The sequence below is a fragment of the Calypte anna genome, chromosome 14 (genome assembly GCF_003957555.1).
Source record: "Calypte anna isolate BGI_N300 chromosome 14, bCalAnn1_v1.p, whole genome shotgun sequence".
NCBI lineage: Eukaryota > Metazoa > Chordata > Aves > Apodiformes > Trochilidae > Calypte > Calypte anna.
The window spans coordinates 4,110,395-4,133,551 of NC_044260.1; the positions used below are offsets into that span (position 1 = coordinate 4,110,395).

General features: G+C 39.2%; 1 protein-coding gene across 1 annotated transcript in view; it reads right to left on the reverse strand.

The window, feature by feature from the left end:
- SDK1 (sidekick cell adhesion molecule 1) overlaps nt 1–23,157 on the reverse strand; it is a 383,067-nt gene that overhangs the window by 91,349 nt on the left and 268,561 nt on the right. The window contains exons 19-23 of the mRNA XM_030459721.1: nt 16,380–16,495; nt 13,164–13,356; nt 9,823–9,921; nt 4,762–4,953; nt 2,888–3,009 (exon numbers count right to left, since the gene is read on the reverse strand). Coding sequence (XP_030315581.1) covers nt 2,888–3,009; nt 4,762–4,953; nt 9,823–9,921; nt 13,164–13,356; nt 16,380–16,495 — 722 coding nt within the window. The remainder of the gene's footprint in view (nt 1–2,887; nt 3,010–4,761; nt 4,954–9,822; nt 9,922–13,163; nt 13,357–16,379; nt 16,496–23,157) is intronic.

A 23,157-nucleotide genomic window follows, 5' to 3' on the forward strand; every position in this document is an offset into this window, starting at 1 on the left:
GTGTTTTTCATCCAAATTGTTCTTGAAGTATCAGCCTTTAAAAAATGGCCCTTAGCCAAAATGGAATACTTGGGGCATTTTCTAGACCTGCCCTTATCAAGGAAGCTTTGTGCCACACCAAGGAATAAAAAAATAAAAAACCCGTTGGTGGCTGCTGGATTGTGAGTCTGAATGTAAAATAGTTTGTCTGTAAGCACTCAGACTTTCCAAGCAGAGAGCATCCTCCCAGAAGAGATGGAAGAGAAAACACAATACCTTAGGGATGTCCAACACAGAGCTGTGGAACAGCTGTACAGGAGGGGACAGAGATGAAGAACATGGCAGTTCCATCTCTCGGTCATGCTTTGTCATGAACACATAAAGAACAGAAGGACAGCCCAGAGACCTGTGTGGGACAGTGACCTCCTTCTCCTCCTCTCAGGAGATATCTGGCTGTACAAGGTCTTAGTAAACTGCAACATATTTTTTTCTCAAGGTATTAGCTGCTTTCAGCCACTCTGCACCTTGTTGCTAACTTTCAGAAAGGATAACATGAAAAAAATGGGGAATGGAGATGTAGATCCTGAACTTGCTTGGGAAGAATCATTGTTCTCTGATTAAATGGATTAACTGTAAACTACACTAGAACATACAGGTGAGTGGTTTACAGTGAAATGTGATCCTAATACCCCACAATACCACCTGTTTTAAAATCATATTATGCAAAATAACACCTTAAGTGGCTTTTAATTCAATGCTAAGGCATGAAACACTTAAAAGAGTTATTATAATCTGTACATGGGCCAGTGGATGAAAGATCCAGAAAGAAAAAAAATCTGTTTAGAAAACACTGCTGTAGGTTGGGTATAACCTGTGACCTTCAATCTAACATAATTCTAAGGAACAATTAGGGATGCCTGTGCTAAAATAGAGCTGTTGCAGCAGCAGGCTTCATCCCAGCCCTGACAGATCACTGCTTAGAACACACAACATGAAAGGGATAAGTGAGCCCCAGGGTGTCACTGGCAGCTGGTTTGTGTCTTTGACAGGTAGGCAGGAAAATGTCTGAAATCCAGAAGGCAGGTCCATGGCAGCCTGGATCCAAGTGAGGACAGAGGAATTCCTGCCCTCTGCTCCCACTCCCACGTTCTCATCCTCTCCCCTTGCAGTGATCACACGCAGCCTGCCCAGAGAGTTGATCTCTCTAAAAATCATTTGGTTTTAGCAGCTCTGGATAGGGCCACAGCAGGAGTTTGAAAGTCTTGGTAAGAGTGATGGGGATGAGGAGAGGAAATAGGAGCAGGACAATGAGACCTCTGGTTTAGACTGGTTAAAAGTGCTGTGCAATTAATTACAGCTAAAAACAGAATGAGAATTGGAGTGATGGCAGAAAGGGACGGTGAACAAAAGCTTGTATGCAGCTGTCATCCTGAAAACAGGATTCACTCTATCCCCTTAAGGAGTCATCGATTTCTCCACACACCTGAAAAGAATTTTGTTAATCATGTGCACCAGAATAATATTTTTTTTTTAATTAAATTCACAATAGTTCCTGTGCCAAAGCTGATCAATGAGTACAGAAGGAACTTGTGGAGTAGCTGTGGTGAGAAGAACTGCCCAGATTTCACAAAGACTTTGGCTGTGCTCCTGCCCCCAAATGGAGCAAATATTCCTGAATGCAGGATCTATCAGAACCATCAACCCCTTGACTTTTCAAGCAGTACATGACACATGTTGATGATGATTTTTGAACAGGAGAGATCCTTCCTTCCCTGCACACCAAGAATCCTTCAGCCACTACTTATACCCAGGACTCTTCAAGGGTGCAGATGAACTTCATGGGGATTATTATTGCACATTTAAGCACTCAAATTTATTTCAATTCAGTGGTGTTCTGCAACTTGCAGAATTAGCAAATTTCAGGCAATATCATTGTGGTGCTCCAAGCACAAGAAGTAATGTTTCTCAGAATGTGCCAATCTACCATACTATAGGATTTTAGTGTTTAATTCTGTACCATGCAATAATGAGCATGTAAACAGTACAAAATGTACCAACTTGTTCACAACAGATCTCAGCACCAAGTGAAGTGATTGTATCAACATGTCTAAGTGATGGTGATTTAAGAAGTCCAACATTTGGTCTTAAAAACAGATTATATTATTTATAAAGATCTGTGGGCGGAAAGGAAGAAGCAAAGCTCATCTGTCAGGAGAACAAATGAGGAATATAGAACTCCTCCAAGGCATAATGACAGCAGAAAGAGGGATATTGTTTAAAGCTAATGAAGAAGAGAATTCATCCTATTCATATCTAGAGGGCTGGATAGAAAACCTCAGTATATTCCATTACAAGATAGAACAAACACACTCAGTCTCTGAGTAATGGTATCTTTACTGCTCAGTGCAATTCTTCCTATAGCTCTGAATGTATGAGATAACATTTCCAGATTCACATCTGCTTGGAAAATACACCTAACAGAATCTAAACACAGGTTTCAAACCCTTTTTCAAAATAAATAGCTGGACTTAAGCTCTGCTGTGCTTATGCTGCATCTGGTGTTCTTGTGAACATAGGGAAAGCTGCTTTACAAATGAATTATTTCAAGGATGAGCATTCTCACACACACATATATATACATATATATATAATAATTTTCTTTTGTTCCTGTGAACAGAAGTTACAGCATTCCTGTGACCCTTTCCTGCCTACCACACAGTCATTCCTCAGCCAAGCCTCTCCAGCTCCTTTGCATTCCAACCTTTCCTGGCACCCTTGAACAGCCACCACTTACTAAAAAGCTTTGATCCCAAGTTAAACAAAAACTGTACTCCCAACAGCAAGTCACCATTTAGCCCCTTTCTAACCCCTTGGAAACTTCATTAAGACCTTTTTGTCAGGGACATACCTGGCCTTCAACTATCCACTTGGAGATGGAGGTTTTGCCATCATATCCTGGCCGGAACTGGAGCGTGGCAGAGCGAGGGCTGATGTTGGAGATCACCAGGTTGGATGGAGCACCTGGAAGTTCTGAGGAAACAGTAACAGAAGTGAAGGGTTGGAAGTTCTCTGCATTTAGGGTCCAGTAACAGAGGCTGACATTCAATGTTACAGTATACAAATACCTTGGGTAATGAATAAAGCAAATAGTAATGCTTCCCCCCCCCCTCCCTTTTTGGCAGGGGATTATCTGCAATGTTACTATTTCTGCTGCTTTGAGCATGCATTACATTTTTACAAATCAAAATAGAAGAGCTTGTCTAAAACATTACAGCTACTATGCTAGAGAAGTACTCAACAAAGTGTGGTGGCTGGGGGGGAAAGTTACTTCCCAGCTCCAGGTCTGCCAGTCAATTGTCAGATCACTTAATTCCACTGCACTTCTGCTTCTCCTGAATTAAGTTACAGTGATTTTTACTTCTTACAGTACATACAGCTTTAATATATTAGGAACAGAAAAAGGTTCAAATTTCTGTGTAGCATATGGGGAAGATTTTGTGATTCTTATATTGACCTATATTAGATGGCTTTTAGAGGGTGTTTCTGATGCTTAAGTAAAGCAGATGATTTTTTTTTTTAATTTTTATTTCTTTTAAATTTCCTTTGCAAATAAAGAGGGTGACCTTCTACAAGGAAAAATCTGAAGTCCCAATCAGCTCTTTGCCTCTAGCTTCCAGTGGCATTTACATTTTTAATATTATCTGAATTATCAACAAAAGCAAGCCTGGGAAAAGATTAAATATAGATTGTTTAGAATAAATTCCCCATAGGTACCTGCAATCCTAAGTAATGAAAATTATTATAATCTGTAATAATTCATAATTTTGCAATACGTAAAAATGTATCCAATTAAAAATGGGCAGATTTTTGGCATATATTTGAAATATGCATAAAGAGACAGCATTTCTTGATTCTTGATTCACATTTGTGGGAAGTCTGATCGATACACCATACCCTGACCAAGTAGGATAATGCTGTTATCTGACTAACAACAGGAGCATGGCATTGATCTAGTCTGCAGCTAGTCACAATTATATATGATTAGGGGGAAAAAAAAAAGCAAGAATGCTTCAGGACCCAGTGAAAAATTTAAAAATACCAAAAAAGGGAAAAACTGGATTACTATCAGCATTGCACAGTAACTGCTCCACTTTGGAAAACTACTGGTAAATCATACCTAAAAATTAACTGAAAACGTTTGAGGTAAGAATTGGCTTTTTTATTTGTTTTCTATACTCCGTGAGTGTGAATGCAGAATTTGAAAAACAAAACACAAAAAAAGCTATCTTTCCAGGCACCCAGGAGTCAGTACAGGACTCCCTCCTCCCAGATCCTCTAAATAAGATTCTAGTCTCATTGTACAAGTGTCCTCTCACAGGTGACGAGCTGTAGAAGGAAAAACCTTTCCCTTCTACCATCATCCATTTGTTGTTTTCCCCCCCAAAAAGAGACTTTTTGAATTGATTCAGGTTTTATTTTACGTTACTCTGTAAATGTCAAGAGATTCTGTACTGGAATAATTTCATTACTTTGTCCATTCCTTCTACCATCCCTACCAATATTTTTTGTATTTGTATGAAAAAGCTTCAACTTTCTGGTGATTTCCCATTGCAAGTGTGTTCACATTAGTGTTTTAATCTGTTCTGAGAACTCAATAAAAATTATTTAGCAAATAATTCCAATGCTATAAAAGTAAAACATTACTACTGAAGGGAGGAGGTCTGTGACCTTTGGCAGATAGAACCACAAAGAATTAACCCACTTTAATTTGCTTTCACCAACCTGGGGGTACACCAGACGAGATGGTGGAGGATGTGACCCAGCCACTGCCTTTTGCAGTCTCGGCTGCCACCTCGATGGTGTAGGTGGTGAGAGATGAGAGCCCTGTGATCTTGTACTCCAGTGTTGTGTTGGGAAGTGTGCGGGTGAGACGAGATTCATTCCTGCCATACACCTCCCAGGAGAGCTGGTAGCCTGAAAACAAAATTACACACAAGTCAGGGGGCTGGAAGAGTCGTAGGATCTAGTTTTTCTTCTAAAGCACAACGATGCAAGAAGCCAGAGACCGGAAAATTCCTGTTTCTGCAGGATTTACTCGTGGTCACTGTTGGGAACAACTTATTTATAAGCAGAAAAAAAAATAAATAGTGAGCTGAAGCAAACACTGGCTAAAACACCCCAGTATTTTTCTAACAGTTCTTCTCCATAAGCACCTGATGTAGGTTCCCCATGGGGGATTATCTGCCTGTCAAGATCACTGATGGGGGAGAACTGTGTCTTTTTTGCTGCAGCTCTAAAGTGCTTGCTCTGAAATGGTAAGCAAACCTGGGGATAATCTCTCAGAAGAGTGGACTTTCATTTTCTGAAGTAAATAGAAAGAAACACTGGAAAAAACCCCACAAAACAAACAACATATCTTTCCACCAGCTGGAATATATAATTAAAAAATCTATATGCACTTAGTAGTACTCCTCCCTTTCCAGGCTGAAGTGACCTTCACTGCAGTCTAGCTAGAAATACTTATTAATCCAACAATAACAATCAGGCAGGAACATTGTGGGAATTTTCTAGGAACTGAAAAACCTCTACTCCCCACTGCTTGTTCCTCACACAAATCCTGTAGCAGGGTGAATCATTCTTTCTCTCACAATCATAGTATAGCCAACGTATTGTCCAAAACTGTACTTGTTCTGACCTTCATATTATTCCTTTATCATAACCAGGCTTTCCTTTTTATCACTTTCATAACCATTCTCCTTCCACGAACTTTTTAAACTTTCTACTGTCTGATTTGCTCAATTTTACCTCCAAATCCCCTTGTCCTCCACCTGCCCAGTCCCACTTTATTCTCGTTTGAACCCATTTGAACTTTACAGTTCCAGTCTCCAGAGAGCGTGTCTGAAAAGTTTGCTTGATTGCAGCTTGCTTTGTGATTTGACTCAGGGGGGTGAAAAAAAAAAAATACACATAGCTCTTGAATGCCTGTGAAATGGAAGTGAGTGAAAAGGACTAACAGAAAGGAACCCCACTGAGAGAACCATGCATGAGGCAAGCCAGCTAGAGAAACTCCCTACTGGGTTCCTGTTCCCATCATCTAAGATGAGGAATTCAGACCAGCTGGGGAGCTTGAGGGTTTGGCTTTTGTTGTTTTTTTTTTGGTTTTTTTGGTAATATGATAAGCTGATTAACATGGACAAATTGATGTAGCAAAATACCTTATGGTATTAATCAACAAGGAAACATTATCTTGTGAATTAAAAGCATGGTGAAACATGTTATCCTTCCTCCAGTGCTAGCTGCCATCACTGACAGAGATTCATGTTGAGTTATTTTTGCATGGAAATGGGCTTGGTGTATTCACACAGTCACTAATTGCTTTTCAGGTGAGGGGACAGTGATAAAGAGGTGGCACTTGAACGATTCCACAAGAGTTTGTCTGACTATGAGCAACCCAGAAAAGGGAAAAAAACTCCTGAACACCCATCTAGGGCCAATTTTAAGTGTCTGAATCAATCCCTATTTAACAGCTGGATGTTTCAGGCTGCAATTTATCAACATCTTGGACACACTGTGGTGTTTGGATATTTTTTGCAAAGGCTTGAGAATTATTCAGCAGTGATCAGAGTTTATGCAGCACAGGCAAGATTATAATCTTCATGAAGATTTTGAGAAAACATAAAAAACTCTACTGCCTTTATCAACAGAGGTCTAAGAGGAAGGTGGGATGACTGTCCACTTGGTTTGATGCTCAGGGAAGAGTCATGAAGGTGTTTCAAACAGACCCATCACAAACATCCCTGAGCCATGGATGCAACATCTGCTCCAGACAAGGTGGAAGAAGGAGAAAGAGCTCGAGAAAGCTCCAGATGAGCCTCTCCCCACTTCCCAACAGAGGACACAGAGCTGGCAGTTGTCTCCTCAGCCAGCAGCACAGCTCTCTGCAGCCCTGGATGGGGCAGAGGATGGGCAAGGGCCATGGTGGGGCTCATCTGTCTGCCTGGGAGCTGAGGATGACCCTGCAATGCTTGCTCCGAACCCCACGCCTGGGATGGCAGACAGAATCAAGGGGCAATACCTCAGAATAAAACAAAATGGGTTGCCCAAAGCAATAAATAACCAGAAGAAGATAAACAGAGGACTTTTAATGCTCCCTCTATCAGTTTGGTGCTTACAAACAATAGAAAGTTTCATCTACCATGTGCCAGGCAATTTAAGTGATTCAGATATCTTCTCCTCTAGCTAGATAAGCTTTGGATATACATCAAATGCTGGAGATTGTTCTTTGAACATTTTACATTTTCTCCCTTGTGAGCTCTCCCACCCATTAGGTACATAGTCTCTACTCTATCTATTTTCTGAAAAAAGTAGGAAAAATATCCAGAGTTCACACGCAAATCAAAGGAAAAGCAAAAAGGCAGCATCTACTGTTAGATATTTCAGTCCTGAAAGTATACTCAAATTCGAGTAAACCATAAAAAAAGGCAAACACAGAAGATCCATACGTGTATACTGAGCAGAGAAAAAAACAAATGTGACCATGCATTAAAAAAAAAAAAAAAAAAGCCAGATGAATACCTACTGAGGGAAAAGAGCAACACTGACTGAACCCCCAAGTAGCACTTAAAGCACAATGAGTGACAGATGGGTAGAACTTTAGGACATGTGGTTGGTAAAAACATGCTCTCTGTTTTACAGACACGATTGCTGCCAGAAATGTGCATGGGGGAGCTCAGCCAGCCTGGGCTCAGAGTGTTTCCTCTGGCTTCAGGGTGAGGATAGGAAAGGTGCCACAGAGCCTTCCTGTCTGCTTTGGCCCTTCAACAGCTCCACAAAATGCTGCCTAAGGGAAACTAATGACCAGAGGACTTTCAGAAATAATTTTCTGTTGATCTGGAGTAAATTCTCTACAAGAGAGCAGTACATCCAATCACAAACTGTCCATCTACATCCAGGGCCTCATAAATCAATGTTTACTGAGAGAATGAAGAAGATACAGAGATTTGCAGCAAGAGTAATGGGCAATTTCCCAGTGCAGGCTGGCTGCTGGGCACCACCCTCTGTGCTTTCCTCCTCCCAGCTCTGCTGCACGGAACAAAAAGGTCCAGTAAAAATATCAATGAGCAGAAATGATGAATAATTGCTCTCCTGAAGCACTCAGATCTCCAAGCAGCCTTCTATAAACCTTTGAGGTATTCAGGGCATGAACAGTTTTGCTGTTCTTCTAGCCCAAATGCAATCTGCATCAATAAGAATATTTTTTTTTTCCTTATGAATTTTGCTGAGCATTCTTACAGGGGTGTTTCCTCATGAACAATAGAGCTTCCTGAATGAATAAACATTCTGTCTGGAATTATTTGCCTGAAACAAAACATGGTTCATCATCCTGCTCCACCAGGTTTCAACCCATCCTGGGAGAAAGCAGAAGCAGATTCTGCAACAAGAAGCAGAGTGCTGCTAACTCAAGCTTAATCCAGATGAGTCTTTACATCCTCTCACTTAGATACCTAGAGGTGGATTTAGGTACCTAAATTTAAGCACTCAGGCTTGAAGGCTTTGGCTATCTTTGCTGAATCAATACTGCTCTGCTTTCAGAAGTCATTAATTTCTCTTCTCAAACCACTTAAATCAATGCATATTTGAGGAAGGTTACTGTGCTATAAAAGCATAAGATGAGCTGCAGAAGGGCTCCACATATACAGTAAAAAGCATGGAAGCTGCACATACAAATGGTGCAGAAAACACAACACAGGTCCTGTCAAAATAATTAGGCCTGTCAAAGTTAAAATGCTTCAGAAAATCAGCTAACATTTCAATGGTCAGATGCCAGAAAGTAGTTTTCTTTTTGGTTTTTATGTTTTTGTTTTATTCTTTTTTTCAACTCCCCAAACTTAATTCCTTTTTTACTCTTTATAATACAATTAAAAAAAAATTAGACATTTCAGTGTCAATGCTCCCAAAACAAAATATTTGGATTCTTTTGAAATTATCTTCTCCCTTCTCAACAATGTTTTTTAGCTCCAGTATTTTAGAACTGGGGAGTTTTCTTGCACTTCAAAGCCCTGAAAGCCTTTGTTAGATGGAACATCCATCCTGGGCAACTGCAATAGTTTCCCATCTGAAAACAATATTGTCTCTGCTGAGAAGAACTAAAGTTTCACTCAACTGTTTCTAGCACCCTTTATGAAAAATAATGAAGTTGCTGATGTTGTATCCACACAGGCCTATGGTAAATAGATAAATACCTTGTCAAATGGCAAGCTCATCAAACACAAACAAGAGAGTTCTGAACCCTTATGATGGTTTATACAAAATTAAGTAATGACATGCAAATTCTGTCAGGCACTCCACAGCCAGACCACTTGATCCCAGATGAAGGATACTGCTGATTTCAGGCTTGGTCTTGATTGCAAATCTCAGCAATGCCAAACTGGGGTTTGCAGCTGTAAATTCCCTATAGGAACCCCCAACCTTTAGGCAAAACACTGTCTCACAAAATTTTCAGAAATTCAGTAATGCAGGTAGAGGTCATAGAATATTTAGCAAGACCAGAGAAGACCACAGGGAGCTGATTTTTCATACAGACTGCCTTCTCAGTGACCACAATCATGAGCTGCCAGTAATTGGACCTGTACTTTCTATAACGTGCCCTGGCTGACATTTCAATTACCCAAAAGAGGAAGCAGAAAACCAGCTCCTGCAGTAGCCAATTCTCCCTAAATGTTCTATTACACAAATATTTTTTCACTGCAATGATATATTCCATCCACACACACTTAAAAAACAAAACAAAACAAAAACCCAAAAAAACCAAAAGCAGAGGAAGAGATAGCAGCTGATACTTGCCTGTAATTATGCCATTTTTCTCTATAGGTTCTTGCCAGCTGACCTTGAGAGATGTGTCCAGAATCTCAGTGAAGCTCAGGTGTCCCACAGCTCCTGGCTCTGGCAATCAGAAAAGGAAATCTGTTAACAGGAGAACCCTGCTTACTTTTGATCTGATTCATGTGGCAAGGTTAGGGCTGAAGAAATAAAACATGGAGCTGGGGCCAAGGGAAACGTGTGGGAAACATCAGTGAGAGCTGCAGGGGAGAGGGCAGAACACAAGGTGTGGAGAAGCACTCTGGCTATCACCAGATAAATTATTTTATCCAGTCATCACCCGAACTGTACAGAGGACTAAAGAGAGTGGCAGCAGGAGACTTGCACACAACTTGTTCTCTGCCTCTCTTTTCCATCTAATCTAATTAGAACAATCAAGCAGCTATCCTGGAAGGAATTGCATTTGCTGTTTTCCCTCAAGGAGGGGGGGTGGGTTTGACCTGTGGTGCTGTAAATACCTTATCTGGCCTCAGCAACACCTTATCTGGGCTGCTCTGACCTTGCCTGGTCTGTAGCATCCCCCCCAGCACCCCCCACCCCTGGAAAGAGCCTTTTGGCTGTGCAAGGTCAAAGCAAGGACAGAGTCCCCTGAGCCACTGCTTACAGAGTCTTTTAAAACAACTCTAAAAACATCCAACGTAATGGCAACTGTTTTCTGTAAAATGAGTACAAGCGTGTGAAACTTTTAAAGGATTTTTATGATGTAGCTCAAGAGCTCTTAAAAATTTCAGCTCCCTAGTGTGCAATGAAAGAGCATAAAATGGAATGGCTGTCAAGAATATGCCATCCTCCCTCAATTTTGATCTTCAAGAAAGACATCCTGACTGATTTTTGATCCAACTGCTGTTCTGCCTTCAATCGATGTACTGGAAAAAAGAGGTTTTATTCACTTCATATTCACTGTGCTTCTGTCACTGGATCCCTGCCCGAGTATCCTCCAGCTCCACTGACATCAGTTGGCAATTTCTCATCTGCAGTTTCATATTTTGTTTCCTCTTCACTTTAGTCCAGTTTCTCTTTCCCCTCCAGCTATGACAAAAAAAAAACCAAACCCAAAACAACCAACCAACCCTGCCAGCAGGTCAGCTACAACCACATTTGCAATTCTGCAATCCTAGTGAGGAAAATTTCTAAATCCATTTTGTGATATCTTGTAATCAAAATGTTACAGAAAGAACTGCTGAGCTGGTAGTGGTCTCAGGAATACCCAACAAAAGCAGAGCAATCAGGAACTATTCAGGACCATGGATCAAACCACACAGTCCCAAAGCCTTCCTCCAAAATTAACTCCTGCACTTGCAGTCAAATTTTAATGTCATAATGAAAACCAGGTTATTCCAAGCCAGGACACACTGCTGCTGATTGGATGTCAGATTTTATTTGACCTCCAGTTCATCAGCAAACAGATTTGTTTGCACTATTTTTTTTTTTAAAGGATGACCTAACGTTGCTATACAGAGAGAAAATTATCACATGAATGACAGTCCTTTGGAAACTTTTTCCCCACCACATAAATCCTGAAGCAACTTAAATTCAATTACTTCTCTGCAGAGCCATTGCACCACACTGTACTTCTTGGTCACTGAGAAAAACAAAAAAGAAAGCCATTCTAAAGGAACAAAAATAATAATAAGAAAAATAATTCTGCTGAGGCTCCTGGCAGCATATGGATGCATACACCAAGAAAAGTTTTAAATGTTTTATAAAAGACAAGGGTGGTTTTCTCTCATTTTATGTTTCATGATGGGATTATCTTGTGGTTAAAAATGCACATGATCCCAACATTTCCCTGAGACAGTCCCAATGCCTTCACTGTGCCCCTTTTCCCATTTTGCACAAGGTCTTTCAGGCTCATTTCTGCAGCTTTTCCTTCAGCAGAATTGTAATCATCTCTTTTCTCTTCCCAGCTGATTAATTTTCACTAAATCTTAGGATTCTGGGATCTTTGGTTTCTCACTCTCCTGTACCCACTGATCAGGGTTCAAATGTCATTGGAGGGAGAAAGACAGATGGACCTAAGACAGACAACTGAACATATTTGCAAACCATCATTGACAAACCCCTCCCTTCCTTGGGAAAAGCAAAAAACTTCATATTACACACAGGAACTCAATGCACATTTCTCTTTCCTCTATGCTTTTTGCTTTAAGCCTGGATAAACATTTATGAACTTCTGTTAATGGTTGACAAAGATTTCTGGTACTTATACTGCTGTCTTTGTGATCTTCTACATTAAGTCTCCAATCTGCTCTTGGGCAGAGGTCTAGCATATGGAGTAGATGGACCACAAAAGGAAAATCCATGGGAAAGTACTTGATTTTCTTCATATTCTTTCAAGAGTATGTCATGAAAAATTGGATAAGCACTTTGAGCCTCATTTCTGTGAATGGTAACTTTAATCAGATTTTTCTTTACAGGAACACCAACTAAAAGATTCCTATTGAGACAAAGTAGTATGTCTTTAAAAAAACACCTTAATAGATTGTAGTAGACATTTTACAATTTTGATTTGGATCTTAAAGTGCACAGCAGTGTTTATCATGCTCCATGGCAGGAAGGTTCTGAAGCACTGGCCAGAGCCAAGATGACTGTGGACACAGAGTTAGTTATGCAATATAGTTGTTATCTCCATCACACACATGCTACACTTGGTACTCCCAAATATGTCTTGAGCAAACACTTCAAGGGACCAGAGAGGCCAAAACATTTTCTGACACAGAAAATAATTTATATGCTAAACTACCCAGCTCATCTTATTTCATCTTAAGAATTTGACTTGTCTTGCAGAATATATTACTGCATTGTTCTGATTCTGGTTGTTTTATGCAAACACTTGCAATACAACATAGATACAGACATTTTCAATATATTGAATAACAGAAGGAAACAATCATAAATTAATCATTGGCCTCCACAGGGAGACCCAGTGCTCAGTTCCTAGGATCAATTCATGTTTCTTTGGATGCCTTAACATGGATTTAAGAGCATAAGCATTTATTGACATAAACAGCATGTTGTTTGCCAGCAAACCAGACTAGGAAGCTTTCAGCTTCTGACCAGTGCAAAAAAAATTGTCCAGGTTTACTTCATAATGAAAAAAATTTTTTTTTCATTTGCCACAAGCTCAAAGAACACATGTGGACAATTGGCTGAAGTCATGATCTGATGCAAAGTAACCTGACAAAAGGTTGCAAACTGATTGTAAACCTGAGGTCCAGTTTTAAGGGCCCAGATAAGAAAATTCTGGCTTATTTATCCAAATAAAACCCAAGCACTGAGATTCTCACCCAGTGCTGAGTACTCACTGTCTTCAAGGGTGCGCAGGAGCTGGGGGGTGCTTCGTGGTCCATCTCCAGGTGTGGTGAAACACAGCACTGATGTGTAATAAGTGGTGTATTTCTTCAGGTTGGTGATGCAGCCACTGTGAACACCATGAAAATCTGGAGCAATGGTGACCACAGTCACAGTCTCTGGAGCATCCACTGGCCATGCTAGAAGCTAGAAAATTTAAAGGTAGATGAGCTCGCATTAGAAGTTGTGTCTGTTTGCATTCAAATTTTGGCTGCCAAAACCATCTTAATCTGACTGTAAAAAAAAGCCCCAATGCTGTTAAAGATCTGTCAGCTCTGACACTGAACAGATGGATATAACACTGGTCCTGTGATAAATGGAGGGGTGTGTGTGATCCTTGTTAGTTATGGGGGATACCCTGATACTGTGGAGGTATCATGATTCTCAGACTCTGCTACTGAAAAATGCCAAAACTGTTGGAAATTGTTATTTGTAAAATATGAGTCTTTTGTCCCTTTCTGGGCTGCTCTGACCAGCCTGAACAATCTCTGCTGCCAGAAGACAGGTGAAGGAAGAGCAGTATGTTCAGTGCTACCCTGAGGTAAATGCTTTATCTCATTTATTTTGGGGTTCCTTTAAAGATCCCACTGGCTGAAGAGGTCAGTGGGATGGGGTTAGATCCTCCTTCCCTTCCCACAGCTCCCCCACTGATCAGCCTTGGCTACAGCCTTTGGTGGTTTGGGGATCCCCACCCTGTGAAAGATCCACATGAATCTGCAATTACAGAAAGAATAGAAAATAGTTGTAAATATAATTACTACAATTTTAAACACTTGGGTTGCAAAACTGAGGCTCCTGAAGACATTTCCCTGCATTTAAAGCAGTGTTTTTGTCAGGTGTGCTCAGGTCTTTCAGGTGCAACTCATCTCAGTGAATCTTCTGGGTGACCAATAGATTTAGAATGGAGTACCACATGCATAGGTACCTAAATGAGGACTTAAAAATTCATTTTGAGCAAAAGACTGACATTTTAAAACAGTTTCTGAAATCACCTTAATGGTTTAGGTGTCTAAAACTTTAAAGTACTTATGAAATTTTTATTTTGTCCAAAATTCCTCATTGTGTGGCTTCTAGCAGCATGTTAACATTCCAGAATTTACTCAGTAGCTGCATAAATTGTGCTACTTGTACTGATTTCTGACTCATAAACATGAATAGATACCTGAAATTAATGAGCCATATTTGACACATTTAGCCTATGTCTATGGCTTCTGATAAGCAGAAAGCACAGTTAGAGCACTGTAAGGAGTAATTTTGTTAGGAATAGTTCATATTTGAAAAGGTGCACTTTACAACTTCACAAAATGCAGATAAACTTCAAAGAAAAGATAAAAATGGAAAATGGTTGATGGAACAGTAAGATTCATTTTCTAAATCATCTTTGTGGATTAGAATTGGCATTTATAACTTTGGAGGATTGAAATTCCTTTTTTTTGAGTACTTTTCCTCACACAGTGTGCAGGAAATGTGTAGAAAATAAAGGTGAATAATTCCATCAGTTCAAGGAAAAATGGATTTAATCCTTAAGAAAAGCAAAGGCTTAGCTTTGACCACTAGTAATTCATAGATCATACAGAAAACTATGCTACAGAAGTAACATCCAGAAATGTTCTCACACAGTCTTTGTACTGCAATTCAAAATCCCTATGAGAAACAGGAATGGAAAAGCTGTTGCAATCTCCTGCAATCAAAGAAATCCAAAGAAAGAGAAATTTTGATCATTTCAGAAGTTTTCACTGACCACCACCAAGTACAAATTACAATTTTAGTTATTTCATACCATTACTGAAGAAACAGAAAGACATCTGTGTTTCTGTTTTTTTAGTAGAAGTAGCTATGTGATGCTACTCAGGATCTTTAGACTGAAAATCTGTTTGAATAAAGCAAGAAAGTCTGAAATACTTTTGCAAATCTGATTGAGCTCACCACGCTTGGACTTGCACCAGAAAAATATAGTGCATTGCAGTTCACTGAGCTCAAAAAGTGCTTTTATTCTTCAGACACTGAACAGAAGCCAAGTACTACTTCTGTACTGAGGTTTTAGGATATATTCCTGTAGCAGTGTCAGTCACCCTGTACTGAGAGCTGATTCTATCACTGGGAAAGAGCCATATCCATCTACATGTCTGGAGTACTTCAGCAGCAGGATTCTGAAACCATCACTGGTTTTTAATGAGAAATGTACAAAAGGGAAAAATATTAAAACACCCATGCATGGCTTGGTCTCACTTTTTCAGTCTCTTGGGGAAATTTTGAGGGAAGGAAAAAGACTTCCAAAACTTCAAAAATCCACCTACAATCCCTCAAGTCCCAGCTTGCATTCTGCACTACACATCCTTCTCAGCTCACCCAACATTCTCTCACCCAGCACCTAAATCACCCTCCTCCTCCCTGCTCAGGAATGACACTTGCCATCCTTTTTCCTCCTCTGGGATTCCTTCAAGATTGCTCTTTGCTCTTTCCATGACTGTTTTAAAACCCTTGGTTTATTATGCCCCTACTTCTGAACTGTTGAAGGAGTTTCTATTAAGCAGCCCTTCCTGAGAGACAGAAATAAACCTCTCCAGCTACCTTCTTAGCATACACTCCACTGGTCAAAGTGCCAATAAGTGCTCTGTTAAGCACCCTCTACTCTACGTTCTGTAATAGATATTGCCAGTTGTCCCATCAACAGGGACTTCTCATGCTAACTCCGTGTCATCAAGCATGATTAATAGATTTTATATTCTCGTATATCCCAAATGATCTCAGTGGGAAAGTTAAGACAAATACTGAGTGTGATGTCTTGTTTTCTAATGAAATGAATGGGGATTTTTCATTAGTGTAAATAGAAACTTCAAGGTTGATTTTCAGTGGCACGACGACCTGTCTGTGCTGACTTTCCAAATTGTTTGACACTGAACTGCTTTTTGGCTTTGGAAACTCTCCAGGTAAATGACAAAGGTATCAGGATTTCTAGCCTATGACATATTCCCTTTTCAGAACCTATATAAATTTGCAAATGTTTTTTTAGGAGCTACAACAATTCTTTCCATTTTAATTAAGATGCCTCTGAAAACATCCAGTCACTTGGGAGATTCAGAGATTATTAAGTTCAACTTCTAAGTGTTATATACGAGGACGGCAAGGCAAAAGTTATAGGAAGTTGCAGAAATGTTGTTTCTATTTACCTTGTACCCTTGGTTAATACCATTGATGAACTGCTGGGGTGGAGGATTCCAGAGGAACTGGATGGTTGTGGAGTTCAGGGCTTCGACGTGCACGTTCTGTGGTGGAGCTGTAGGCACTGCTCCCAGGCAGCAGAGAGGGAAACCAAATAAATCAGAGAGGAGGAGTGAGGAGGGAACAAAAGAGAAAAGATGAACACAGAACCCATTGACTGCCACTCGTGAGTCACAAAGTAATAATAACCCTGGGAGAAGGATGCACTTCTTGTGAAATGGCAACCAGCAATGATTTGAAAAGAAGAGTAATTGGGTTAATTTCTCATCCTGTATTGGAGATTGTTTCAAGGGGAGGGGATGAAATGATTTCTGTAGCTTATTATTCCGCAGAGGAGTTTCTCCTAAAGGCTTGAGACTGAAGCTGGTAATGATAGGTGAACACATCTCTTTCAATTATTCATGACTGCACAGAGAATAAACAATTTCAGAAAGAAACTTCTCGAGTCTTTTAATTCCCTAGATCAGACAAGCAAATATGGAGCCTACACAATTAAAACTCTAATTGTGAATTATAATCTGGTGACAGCATCTGTTTATTATTTACTACTGCTTAAAGAATTAGGACCAGTTGTATCATATGCAATAAAGATTTTTCTTGGGAATTGGAGATGTTCTCATTTTATCTTGATATGATATTAATTTCTGTATATTGAATTGATTATATATATTCTGAGCCAATAGACCCTCTAATCTGCTAAAAGTTGCATAAGCAATATATGCCAAGTATTTAATTAGACAGATGTTTTCTCTATACAAAAGAAAGCACAGAACATAAAGGCACACTGCCTTCAAACAACAAAAATAAGACTTGAATATTGTGCCATGTAATGTAATGTCTCTTTAAATACTTTCCAGGCAATATTTTCAAATTTTTACTTTTAAACCTTCTTTCTAAAGTTCTCAGAGGAAAGGATACTAGTAGGAAAGTCTATTTTTCTGAAATTAGCAAGCTTATAGTAAATTTAGGAACACAACTGTGTATGAAAGACTAATAACCTTTGAAAATATACAATTAGTTTAATAACACTTCAAAATATTGCTATTGACAGTCATGCCCATCTGTATTCTCCTAAAGAGGAACTATCTGCAAATGGGAACTCTGGAAAGCTTTGCTCCCTCTGTTTCCAAGGCAAAATTTTTACCAAAGCCCCATGACCCTCACTTCTAAACACAAGCCACAGTTCTCACCGAGAAATAGTGGTTTGCTCCATACTATTCAAAAAAAGGTCACAGACTGTTAAAGCTTCAAAGTGCTTTTGGAAGATGAGTCTTTGAATAGAGAAATCAATACGTTAAGTTCCAAAATGTAAAATTGTCCCTTTTTCCACCAAAAGCTGTGTTTGTTTGAAACAGTCATAAAGAGGCATTAATCCTAACTGGTGTGCAAGGTACAATGAGACTGCAGTCAACAGAGCTAGGACAGTGTACAGTTATCAAAGACATCCAAAACTTAGAAGTATGAATACAGAAAAAATGGAGAAATGCTCAAAGATGTCAGGCTTGAAATGACAAGAACATCCACTTCCATGTGCCCTGTGTCACTAAAACTCCCTGATGTCTACCATGAAATTTCAGCTCTGCACGTTTCTTTTTAATCTCAGAAACTGCATATTACTCATTTTTCTTGCCCTAATTTAAAACACGATGTCACAATGTATGAACTATGCATAATTATTGAGTTCTACCACCAGAATTTATCTGATACTGCTCGAAATTTTCATTATAATCTGGCCCTTACTTCCTACCACTTACCCTAATGCTTTATATGCTTTTGAAAGGATATAATATTATCTTAATGAAAAAGTTTTTGTAGTTGAGATTCATCAAGTCACCCTGTCATATATATATGACATATATATATTATATACAAGACAGTCATATATATATAAGTAAATATATATATATGAAAGTCACTCAACAGTTAAAACAAGCTCCTTTGACTACAGTGCCCTACTAATGTAATTTGTTCTTAGTCATGTTCTTTGCTGAAACTTTATTGCAAGAGCCACACAATGTATTTCAAATTCATTTTTTTGTACAATTAATGTTTAATCGTAGGATTTTAAGAAAATCTAAATTCTCACTTTCCTTCCCATTTGCTTACTCAGATATTGTCACTACCAGAGATTTGTTATTGCAAAAAAACTGCATTAGAAGCCTTCACAGTAGTTTGGTACCACAAAACGTCATTGCTGGCTCCATCTTCTGTCATGATGGCTGCAACAGCTGAGCAGCATCCTCTCCACTCATTCCTCTTCCTCCTTCTGCTGAACTGCTGCTTTCCTTGTACTAGATCTATGTCCCAGTTTGATCTTGTGACACAATTATTGGATGCAACCTCTACACAAAACCCACGTGCTGCCCACTGGAAGTCACACTTGGAGAAATGCAGAACTTTGGTAGTGGTAGGAAGAGGCTGGTTTTCCCAGAGCACAAAAAACCACATAAGGGTGGATTTTATTCTAAGGTTCTGATGTGGCTTTTAGACACAGTTTAAAATATTTCAAATTTAAGAGGTAAAGCCCAGCATCACCAATCTCCAAGTTTTCATTTGCAGTCCTTACTACAAGTCCTCAGAAAAGCACTTGAGGAAAGGCTTAGGAGAGTTTTAGAAATGTGGATAACCAAATATGTAACTTATTACCATTAAATAGGGAAATATTATTCTTTCATTATTTCCTGAGACAAGAATAAACCATCATAGCACAAAAAGTGCCTGCTGCAAGAAAAAAAAATGGTGAGGATTATAAACATAAAACATAAAACCTTCAGAATGCTGGAAATCATGATTGATATTACAATACATCTTGGGACATTTTATTAAAAAATCAACATTTGCAACTCAATGCATTAAAAAAAAATGAAAGAACATGGTTCATCTGATATGCATAAGCTTAATTATACTGCAGAAGACATAATGTAATAAATTTTTATATTTTTAATCAGTAAAATATTGGCATTATAATCTCAAATTTACTTCAAAGTACCAGCGTAAAGTTCCTTTTATGTCCTGATATTAAAGACTTCCTGGGGTATCTGAACAGTTTTGCATTTAAAAAAGAAGTTTGGCAGAAGCTAAATCAGAACTGACCTTCTGGTCACTTCAAAACTCAAATACTTTTCCAAGGTCACAGTTAGGAATTCATTGAAGCTGCATCAGCCCACACAAAGGATTTTCTAATTTAATGATGTCTATCATTTCCCTATAAGTTTCTTGTTGTCAAGCCATAAACTACCCCTGTTGAAAAGGTCTTTCAAGTGTATTTCCATGCTCAGTTTATAAACATGTTCTTCATCATGTTCCCAAGTATTCCCAAACCATCTCACAGCAGAGACTCCTCTGGGAGTTGGCTGGGAATTGCAGATGAAATTGGTCAAACAGAACCAATTGTTACTTTCTTTCTGATAAAATTCATTTGGTTGGAAATCTGTTAAGAGCTCAGTCACCAGGCCTGCTTGGTAACCTCAGCCTTCTGAGTAGGAAAGGTCATGGAAACACTCAAGAAAAAAGCCATTAAAAGGGTTTCTCTGATGAGATAATTAAGAAGAAGCAAAGGCTTTAAGGTTAAACATGTGCACATGCAATCCCCCTGTTTCTAGCTCTGTGCAAATAGAATGTAAACCCCACAGAGGTTCTGACAGCCAGACTGCTGGGCTCAAACAGAAATCTTCAACACAGGCTTAGAGAAAAACCTCCTGTTCCTCTGGAGCTCCTGCCCTTTGAGGTGGCAGCTTCCATGTCTCAATAAGGAAGGTTGGGAGAAGTGAAGGTTTTGTTCTCTGTGAAGCTTTGGGCTTTTAAAGCAGTGGCAGGAGGTGCTGAGCTGCACATCCCAGGTGGGAGGGATGGGGAGAGTCTGCAGCAGGAGCTCCTGACCCCTCCTGGGAAGCAGTTCATGGCTCTGCTAACAACAGGTGCTCAGAAAAAGTGATCTCTGCAGTTCCCTGCATCCAAGTATTTGGAACTGAGGAGGGGGAGTTTGGGCACTAAATGAGGAGTTTTGCTTCTTCTTGAAGCCAGGAAATATTTGCTTCCTTTCTTCCATGTCTCCCACTAGGGCAAGAATTCACATTTTATTTTATTTTATTTTATTTTATTTTATTTTATTTTATTTTATTTTATTTTATTTTATTTTATTTCTTCTTTAATTTATTAAGAGCTCACCAAAACAACTGCTACTTACACAACCTTTGTGAAAGCATTAAACAAAAAAGCAAGTAGTAGATGGCAATTACACCTATTTTAACTTCAGCTCTTCTGTCTCAGACCTTACAAATTTATCTGCTTTGCCTCTTAGTGCCTAGGAAACAATTTTGGACCTGGCTGCAGAGATTCTTCTTGGTTTTATCCTCTCCACAGCATCAAGACTCGAGGGTGTGGTGACTCTCTGACTCTTATTCAGGGAGGGCTTTTTGCTAAGACTTTCTTGGCCTTTTTAAGTGTCCATGCACAGCACAGAAGGAAAAATAAAACAATATCAAAGTGCATGATGATACATAAAACTTTAGGATGCAAGACTGACTTCTGGGATATGAATTAGAAAGAAAGACACAGAATTTAAAGTAGAACCAATGCTGGTTAATATCAGTGCAAAGAATCCAATTAAAGTTCTGTCTCTGTTTCTAGCCCTTGCCTTGCCTAAATCTAAGGAGCAGTGGGAGTTTTTCACAAAGTGACAAGTTCAGAAATGAGATACAAGTGACAGACCCAAAATAAAGGATGGAAGGTTCTGCTTTCTCAGATCAACCTGCAGGAAAAGGTAAACACGTCCAATATTACAGAGCAGAGGCAACATCATCACTATCCAGGAAGATGTTTACAGATCTCACAAAATTATTCTTATATAAAAGGGTATTGGAAAACTTCAGGTTTTCGTATGGCAATGAAAAGTCTTGCAGGACACTGTTTAAATAGGTAAAAATTGCCCTATGCAGAAGGCTGGCACAAATCCTTATGAAAAGTAACATCAAAGTAAGGAACAGCTGGAGAAACTCTGATGAAGACCCATATATAAAGAGCATCAAAGGTTTAGGCTGAATATCACCCTGAAAAGACTTTCAAGATTTAGAGACAGTCAGACTCTCTGACCCTACTGTTAGGATGTTCAGTCCTTTGCCAGCAGCTCTGACATTTTATCTGCCTGACATTACGTGCCAGTTTCTCTACAATTTTAGATCTTTAAGCACCTTGTGAGTTTGGCTGCATTCTAGGAGTTGGTGTTTTTCAAAGAGCTTTGAGTAGCTGATTAGTTACCTGTGTGTAAAGCAATGCCAGAGGACTAATAAGGGATTAATAGACTAGGTTCTGGTATAAATCCACAGTTTATATGGCCAGTCAATATTCCCTATGACAAAGATGCCAATGTGCTGATCTGCTCCTGCCAATGGGTTGATCTGTTCCCAGTGTTCATTCCTTGCCAGGCTTGGGCTGCACAGCACATTTGATTAATATGAGGTGTTTCGGGTATTTTTCATCTGCAGACAGACAGGTTCTTGCCAGCATAGCTCACATCATTTAATGCATGTCAGAGTAGAGGCAGTGGTGGTGGTAGTAGGAGAGGGGGATGGATGAGTGTCTGAGTCTTTGACATTTATCTCTGCCCATATTAAAATCAGGATATGATTTACAAGGCAGTTTTACACACGGTTTTTTCTTATTCCTGCTGGTTTGGTTTAGGAAGGACATTCCAGAGCAAGAAACAGCCACTGGCTTTTCCTGATAGTTCTCATTTAAAAGAAAGATTAAGAAACAGAGTTTTGGGCAGAGATTCACTATGTATGGAAACTTGATATTAATCCAGTTTCAAATAACACTGATACCAACCACCCTTGCTTCTTTTCAGCTCTAAATATAAAAAGGTTCCAAGCTCTTTAGAACAGCCCATATGCCTTTGGTGACTTGCACAGTAACCCAGCAAGACATTAATTAGGAGATCCATGAAATAATTATTTACTGCTATTGATAAATACTGATGCAAAATAAATCTGAAATATCCATTTTTTCTTTCATGTGAACCCACTGGTGAGCATTTAGGAACTGCAAAGACAAACAGGCCACTGCAGGTTCTCCTGCAGTCTAAACACTCGCTGATTAATATGAATACAGGACAGGCTACACTTAATTTATAACAGAGGATTTATATCCTTATAAATGACAACAGACAGCCAATCAATAAAGGATGATAATAACAGCACATAGTATCAAGGGAAATTAGAGTCAATTGTAGGGTTTAAGAAAAAGGGCGTGTAGTCCAAACCTAAATCTTAATAGATGGAAGGTTAAGGTGCTATGACAGCTTAAAATGTGCAAATAAACAAAGTAATGAATTACAAGCATATTCACAAAAGAGATTAAAATGCTCTGTGCAAAGAAATTCTCAGCAGAGATCTGGTCTTTAGTGGGATACAAACCATTAATCCTGGCTGCAAGCAGAAGACTTTAAGAAAAACATTTCCAGGTCTGCTATGAATGCTTCTAGAAAGAGGTTGAGTGTGAGACTTTACATGCCCTAAGATAAAGCATGGATAGGTTCCTTCTTTAATTGTTGTGGTTAATTAGTGTTGCATATGAATAATCTTTCCTTAAAGATCTCCCTGCTTCTGAAACTGTATCTAATCATGTTGTAATGTACTCTTAGTAGCAATTAACAAACAACTACATGTTCTTTGCTGGTTGTAAATTAACTGATGCACTGTAAACCCTTAAGTTTTAAAATAGTTTAAT